This window comes from Sycon ciliatum, chromosome 2 (assembly GCF_964019385.1).
Source record: "Sycon ciliatum chromosome 2, ocSycCili1.1, whole genome shotgun sequence".
NCBI classification, from domain to species: domain Eukaryota; kingdom Metazoa; phylum Porifera; class Calcarea; order Leucosolenida; family Sycettidae; genus Sycon; species Sycon ciliatum.
In genome coordinates this window covers 28601640-28609862 of record NC_088644.1, presented here as the reverse complement: position 1 = coordinate 28609862, position 8223 = coordinate 28601640, and the positions used below count along the sequence as shown (strand labels likewise).

At 49.8% G+C, this 8223-nt stretch overlaps 1 protein-coding gene across 1 annotated transcript; it reads right to left on the bottom strand.

The window, feature by feature from the left end:
• Window positions 1-4983, bottom strand: LOC135809563 (SCO-spondin-like). Its single transcript, XM_065322935.1, has one exon. It carries the CDS (start codon window positions 4416-4418, stop codon window positions 378-380), a length of 4041 nt encoding a protein of 1346 aa, XP_065179007.1. The 5' UTR covers window positions 4419-4983; the 3' UTR covers window positions 1-377.
• Between the last annotated feature and the right edge of the window lie 3240 nt (window positions 4984-8223).

Genomic DNA, 8223 nt, shown 5'->3' with positions numbered 1-8223 from the left:
TGTGGGTGTTGGGGTTCCATGGTCATTAGAAATACATCACCATAGACTGGTACAGTGTACATGCACTCTAACATCACAATGATTGTGTAATCTACTTAAAGTCGGTTCTATCATCATCGCTCAACAGGTTCTCTCATTATGCAGTCTTCTTTTCTTTAGGCCAGCGGCGTAGAAAATGCAACCACAGGTCGAGGCGGCGGTGCCTGGTTCCGCCGTGGAGGGGGTTGGCTGTTGGCTGTGCGTGGCGGTAGGATGACGGCGGCTTTAGGCTTATGTGAGTCTCTGGCCAAGACGTATTCACTCTGCTGCCTAGCGTCCCCCCTCTGAAAAACTGACACGCCTTGGCGGCAGAATTGTGGAGCCACTGCCAGATTGTTTCATGTCACAATAAGGATGACAGCAACAGCAACTGCCAGAATGGCGAGCACAGCAGCAACAATACCGGCAATAGCGCCTCCAGATACTCCGCCAGCCTGCTCTGAGGTGCATGCCGGGCAAGTCCGAGACTGATTCAGGTCACCTGTGCATGGGGCAACCCGAGTTGTGTTACATTGACGATGGCGAACTTGAATGTTGTTTACCGGATCTTCACCGCATAGTGAACAACTACCACTATCAGCCCAATCGCTCCATGGCAAGAACCTGGCACAGATGCGCTCATCAGTTGTTGGACCGGAGCAGTTGAGTCCACCATTAGTCGGTGTTGGGCTGGTGCATGCTCGCATTCGACTCTGGCTATGTTCTTCATCGCAGTTTCCACGCCATTCTGACCAGTCACTGAAACCACCATCTTGGCACACAGGACATGGTCCGCGCTGTTCACGTGCACCCGAGCACTGAGCACCTCCTTTCATTGGCTTTGGACTTGTGCAGTTGCGAGTCCTTTGCCTGTAGCTACCTCGTGGACAGCCATAACAAGTACCTACTTGACTCCATCCTGTCCACTGTGTCCACTGACCAGGTATGGACATATCACATGCTGATACGTTACAGCTGCCAGTATCTGTGGCTGATCCTGGGCAATTGTCAGCAACTGGACATGTTCTCATGCGCACACGTGCACCAACACCACAGGTAAGGGAGCAGCCTGACCAGGTTCCCCAGATATTCCATTGAGAACAGGAAGGTTCCTGGCAGGAGGTGGAGTTGGTTTCTGAGGTGCATGCCGGGCAAGTCCGAGTCTGATTCAGGTCACCTGTGCATGGGGCAACCCGAGTTGTGTTACATTGACGATGGCGAACTTGAACGTTGTTTACCGGATCTTCACCGCATAGTGAACAATTGCCACTATCAGCCCAATCGCTCCATGGCAAGAACCTGGGACAAATGCGCTCATCAGTTGTTGGACCGGAGCAGTTGAGTCCACCATTAGCCGGTGTTGGGCTGGTGCATGCTCGCATTCGACTCTGGCTATGTTCTTCATCGCAGTTTCCACGCCATTCTGACCAGTCACTGAAACCACCATCTTGGCACACAGGACATGGTCCGCGCTGTTCACGTGCACCCGAGCACTGAGCACCTCCTTTCATTGGCTTTGGACTTGTGCAGTTGCGAGTCCTTTGCCTGTAGCTACCTCGTGGACAGCCATAACAAGTACCTACTTGACTCCATCCTGTCCACTGTGTCCACTGACCAGGTATGGACATATCACATGCTGATACGTTACAGCTGCCAGTGTCTGTGGCTGATCCTGGGCAATTGTTAGCAACTGGACATGTTCTCCTGCGCATACGTGCACCGATACCACAGGTACGGGAGCAGCCTGACCAGGTTCCCCAGATATTCCATTGAGAACAGGAAGGTCTCTGACAGTAGGCAACGTTGGTTTCCACTGCCAAACCATCAGGCCTGCAGCTCCTGCCACCGTTGGCTGGCGATGGCTGGTTGCAAGAACGCGTTCGCATGTGTGAGCCAGAGTCGCAAGTAGCGGAACATGGAGAGAAGCCGGACCAAACTGACCAGCCACCGTCAACAGGACATTGAACACGGTTGCACGTTTCTCGTTCACTAGTTGCACCACGGCATACTGTACCACCATTGCTTGGCGGCGGATTATCACAGTCCCGGGTGCGTGTTCTTACGCCACTTGTACCACAGGATTGGGAGCAGCCTGACCACACTGTCCAAGGACTCCACTGACCATTCACAGGACGTGAGCAGTCAGCACCTGTCCAGCCACGGTTACACAAGCATGAGTTGAGATTTGTGCACACACCATTTCCTGCACACACCCTACCACCACTTGATGGACATGGTGTAGTGCCAAGTGAACTTATCGATCTGCAACGTTGGTTGATGCAAAGAGAGCTTGATCCACATGGAGAACCGTCGGCCACTAAGCTGAAATTGGCCAGGTCCAAATATAGTGGGACTGTAGTGGATTTGCAGACCACTGTGCCTTGGCTATATCTTACTGTTACGGTGCCTGTTCGGCTTGTTGACGAGATTATGGTAAAGTCTGCTCCGCCGATACATTGAAGGCGACCGCATCGAGCATCAGTGGCTGCGCACCTCAAGTAGTTGGTTGAAGTGGAACCGCAGTTGGCATTGCCGGAGCCCTGCGTGTTTTGATCGTAGCAGATCTGAGGAGCAACGGCTGCAGGCGTTCCCCATGTTCTCTTGCACTGAGTATCGTGAGTGTTGCATTGTCCATCGTAGCAAAATGATGCCAATGACCCCGAGCCGCAAGTCTGACCGTTCTGTGCAAAAATATCATCGGGACAAGTGTGCGTCAGGCCTGAACATGTCTCAGCTACGTCGCAGCTGTTCGCAGCAGAGCGGCAGAGCGTGCCCGTAGCTAGAAAGCGGCAGTTTTGACAGCATGGACCATCGCTGCATTGAGAACCGGTGGTGAAACGACATGTAGCTGGATTACAACATGTTGCTGTGCACTGTGCTGCTGTGCCACAATCACATTGCTCGGTGCCCTCCACAAACCCATTGCCGCATACCGGGTCACCAAATAGTGTTGTTGGCTGGTTGTCCATACAGAAGCCAGCACCGCGTGATAGAAACATGCTGAGATCATAGCGGCTGCAGTCGGACCATACCAACGGTAGAATACGGGAATTGTGGGTAGCCATTATGCATCCGCCATCACTAGATGAAACTGTGCATGTACAGACGCGGTAATACTCATGGCGCATTCCGAGACTGTGACCCATTTCGTGCGCCATTGTGCCCGCTACTGCTGAGAACGCTGATGCTGTGTCTTGGTTGACACCTGCAGATCTTGTCAATGAGCACATACCGGACATCGGAGTAAATCCAGTTGAGAAGCCAGCAAAGTCTATCCCAGACATTAGTTGTGCATTGTCATGGGCAATACGACCCACAAGTTGAGCGGTTCTGTATGCGATAAAATTGTTGAACAGTGTACCTGGTATGGTTGACGTGACAAAGCGGTTTCCCATGTTGAAAATCTCCACAGCTACTAATGGTACTCGGATGTTCAGTTGTCTGTACAGCGAATCAACAAAATTAGCGACAGAACGAGCCCGATTTGCAGCAACGGTCAAGTCGCGATTTACTCTAGAGCTGTTAAAGAGTGTTGCATCCAGCACCAGTAGTAACTCCACATAGCGTGTGACCGATGAGGATGTCTGGCGTTTAGTGCGCTGGTGAATGTGCACCGTGTCCGTGTCCACATTCAAAATGCCCTCAGCAAGGTCTAGTGGTGATGCATGGTCTTGGCCTTTGTTAGTTGATACACCACAACTCCCCAAGTGAACGTTCTCTTTCGAGTCGCCCGCTTTGTAAACGGCATGAAGGTGGGTACCATTGGGAGTGGGTTCCTTGGTCAGCGGTTCAATGAAAAAGGTCCTCTCCATTGTCCTGTGACCAGCTGGTCCTACGCCAAACGATCCAGAAATTCCATTGCATGTATTGATTACAGCATGACTTGCTCCATGACTAAATCCATCCATCTCACCCTGGTAATAGCAGTTGACAGCATCATGATCCACAACAAGCTCTCCATTCTCTTTGAAGTAGCGTACTTGTGTGCCAACCGGTAACAGCATAGTATTTAACTCCAGCTGCAGGCGAAATGTCTGCCCAAAGGCCTGGATGTCAAAGTTGGTCGAAGGTGGGTGGCTATATGTATTGTCTCCTTGAGTCGCTCGACGTTGCCGAACTCCGTGCAGGTGGTGAGCCGTGTCAACATCTACCGTCTCATAGCGGTGTGCAAGTTGTCGAAGGCGCTCGTGGCCAGTAGCTAATTCTTCATCGAAATCAATTGAACGTGCCGAGGTCGCGGCCAGAAAGCAGAGGAGTGCGATGGCAACCACTCGCCAGAGACCCCGGACGGAAGTCATGCAAGGGTGTTTAGCGCTCCTAGGCGACATGGCCAGTGCCGAATCGCAGCAGCCTGAAGGTAAAACTACTGAACAATGGAGCAGGGGACCATACACATACATGTACGCGCACGCAGGGTCAAGCGCTCGCCGAATTAGGAGTTTCGGATACGCTCTCAGCTCCGACACTCGACCAGAGGAAGGGAAATAAATAATTATTATAATACCAATCTCTGTTCAGTTATGCTAGTTGACTCTGGCTAACTGGGACTGATGTTGACAACATCACATGAACTGGACTAGTCGACTGCACTGATGCGACTATTTCTGCAGCCGCACTGCTTGCGCTCCTCGGTAGTATACCGGTAGCCTTGCGGAATAACTAGTAATACTCGGATGGAAGTATGCTATAAAATTGACAAACTCAACTCTTCCTCCTACTTTCTCCGCGATGCTGACTAAATCACTACGATCAGCTAAGCGCAAATATAGTCGACTCAGCTTCCTTCCTTTTCTCTTTATTCTGGTGATGTTGAACTACAGGATGGCTTTTCCGAAATAAGCTGCTCGGTGCGCCGCCGTCGCACAAGTACTCACAAAAGCCTGACTAGAGTATGTGCCTTGCCAAGGAAGTCATTGTTGAGATCAGTTTTCTCCCCCGCTGAATCATGGGGAACACGACAGGTCACCGCGAGACAGCTCACAGCACGACAACTGCCCCTGCCTCTCCCCCACTCCTGCCATTCCATGTGTCTCATCGCTGCCTTGCTGCTTTGTGCCGTGTGTGGTTTTTGTAAAAACTAAAAAAACTTAAAAAAACTCACAGCCGACAGCTCACAGTGTCACAACTTACAGCCAAGACAACTCACAGCGTCACAACTTACAGCCTCACCAACTCAGAGTGTCGTCAACTTACAGCCTCGTCAACTCGCAGTGTCATCAACTCACAGCGAGACAAGTCACAGCCAAGACAACTCACAGCCACACCAACTCACAGCGCGGCAATTCACAGCCTTACCAGCTTAGCAGTGTGGTTACTTTTCATTGATTGGCTGCTTCTGATATCACCCTGATGCCTCTGCTGGAACATGCTCTGGCTGTAAAAGCTCACAGTTGAATAGAAAAAATCGTTTTGGTTATGGATATAAGTTTATTCTGGTCGTGTTTTCTCCCCCGCTGAATCATGGGGAACACGACAGGTCACCAGCTCACAGCGCAGAGACAGCTCACAGCGTGATAACTGCCCCTGCCTCACCCCCACTCCTGCCATTCCATACATGTACATGTACATGTATGTCTCATCGCTGCCTTGCTGCTTTGATTGAACCGTCAAAATGGTGTGTTTTTTTGTAAAAAAAATTAAAAAAACTCACAGCCGACAGCTCACATGTGTCGTCAACTCACAGCCAAGACAACTCACAGCGCCACAACTATTACTTACAGCCTCACCAACTCAGAGTGTCGTCAACTCACAGCCTCGTCAACTTGCCATACTCCGGTCGTTTGAGACAAGGACGAAGGATGAGTTTCTACGAGGAGTTGCTGCGAACTTGGCATTTCATATGTGATTCTTACAGGAATGTAGCATTGCAAAATTACTGAATTACTCTTTGCTACTGCCAGTTTCATTATTGATCCGGTATTCGAATACTTGTGTTCGAATAGTTGATCAAGACAATTCGGACGCCCCCTTGGTCGTCAATTATTTTTCATACATCTTCCGGCGCATGCTAGGCGCCTGCGTTACACAACAATGTTCGGCAGCCCGATAGAGGGTCACGAGGAGTGCAGTTTGGGGACCGGAAACATGCTGAACATGAACAATGCCGATAGTTAGCTAGGTCAGAGAAGGCAACAGCAACCTGCACGAGGGACTTTTCCTGTGCAACGCTAGCACATACATAATTATAGAAGAAGGTGATGTGGTCGGCCGCATAGCTCCACGTCCACGTAACACTACGGATGGCGGTGTAGCCAATTTACGGACATGCAACATTATGAACATTTCACAAACCTTATTTCTACACCGCCTGTGAGTATTACACACATACTTCGTAGTACCGGCAAATGGCTTCTTGCTTATTCTTACTTTCTCTGCTCGCACTGTCCAGTGTCAGATAAGCTGCTTTTCCGCGTTGGAAATCTATACAGCTGTCGTCCTAGAGGTTTTCTCCCATTTAACTTCACAGAAAATCTACTCAGCCACTACAAGCCTGTTGTTGTGTGAGAATTACTTACTAGTTACTGACTTCGTAGAAAGAACAGCAGAGTTCGTCAAGCACGGCGACTCCGAGCACGAACACGGTCAGGGAACAGTCAGTGAGCACAACTGCAACTGTGTGTATGGTTGTGAGACGTATCGTCGTATCCCCCTCACCCCCGGCCCCACCTTTAGTAGGCTTTACGGCTATAATTTAGGCGCTGCATCTGCCGCTAGGGTTTACCGTCCGAGTGTTAGCGGCCGTCGTGAGTTCCCTTCGGGAACGGACACGATAATTGACTTCTTTTTTTTTATCATGAAGTCACCAGGTCACACTCACAATTTCAAGTGCAAAGGCGATGACCATTGCGGTATCGGGGTTGGGATTGGGCTAAGTAATTAAAGGGGAAGTGAGGGCAAAAATTAAAATTTCACCAGTTGTAGTCTTCGGGGTGCTGAGTCGAATGGTCGTGGTCCGAGGAAGCTGAGATGCTCCCTTCCTACTTGAATCCCAATCGAACTCGCGCACTTCCACCCAAACTGGGTGACTGCGCCCTACTAGATGGGGATTTGTATGCAAAATGTCACTAAAGGCGCCATTTCGTTCTTATAAAAGTATGGATGACCGCGGTCATCCGTGCTTTTATAAGAACGAAATGGCGCTTTTAGTGACATTTTGCATACAATTACTTCAAGTCAATTCCAGTCACTGTTACCGCTCGTGCACGCTAAGCCGGTACCCGGGCCTCTACCACTGCCAGCGCAGCAGAGGTATCACCCACAGCCAAGGCAGACTGGCTAGAGAGAACCTGTAGAACTACAATCATTGTACTATACTACTAGCACTCGCACGCACGGTCACACCTCTACGAGTAGAATCTATAATCTACTCCTTCGCATTCGGACTGCTTGAGCTCTAGGCTAGAACATAGGTCCCGGACCTTCCCCCTCCTCGCCTGCGTGGATCAGTACACTGTAACTTACTTGATCTACTACACTGTAGATCTACTACCAAGAGAACACAACCCCCAGGGGGTTATATTATACTCTTGCCAGTCTTGGTAGTCTGTCCCCGGGGAAAATTGCAATTCCGCGGCCGCGTTTTTTTCCGCGTTTTTGGCGATTTTTTAAAAGACCGCATTTTCCGCGATTTTCCCGCGTTTTTTGAACTTTTTTGTTGCACTACACGTACACACAGTGCACTGTTCGGTCAGCAACGTCTCATCGTGGCTGCGTTTTACTCAAATATGACGAGTGCTTACGCCAGAGACTTGTGACTGATTGATTTCACTACATACTCACTGAAAATTGCCGCACATCAATATTATTCACCGCATATTTACCGCAAATTCACCGCAAATTATGCCATATTATGCCGCGTTTTTTGCGATTTTTTCCGCAATTTTCCCCGGGGACAGGGTTGTACTACAACAGTACGTGTAATTCACCCCAAAACTCGATGGCATAACTTGTGCACACATTTTGCCATGTATTATTACTATTATAGGAGGGAATCCGTGGCGGTTTGAGGTTTGGTGGGCGTGAAAAGTCCTGGAGGGAAAATGTGCCAAACTCCCTTAGTCAAGTGAGGGAGAAAAGAAAATATGACGGCAGGAAGGCAAGCAGGGCAGTGTGAAAGATAATGTGACTTGCCTGCAACCACATGCAGGTGCAAGATGCACAGATATACAGCATTCCCTCACTAGTGGGACCATTGTTATTAGGCTA

Excerpts from the sequence above, each read along its gene's own strand:
- LOC135809563 (XM_065322935.1), bottom strand. The coding sequence starts at position 4,418 with ATGTATGTGTATGGTCCCCTGCTCCATTGTTCAGTAGTTTTACCTTCA.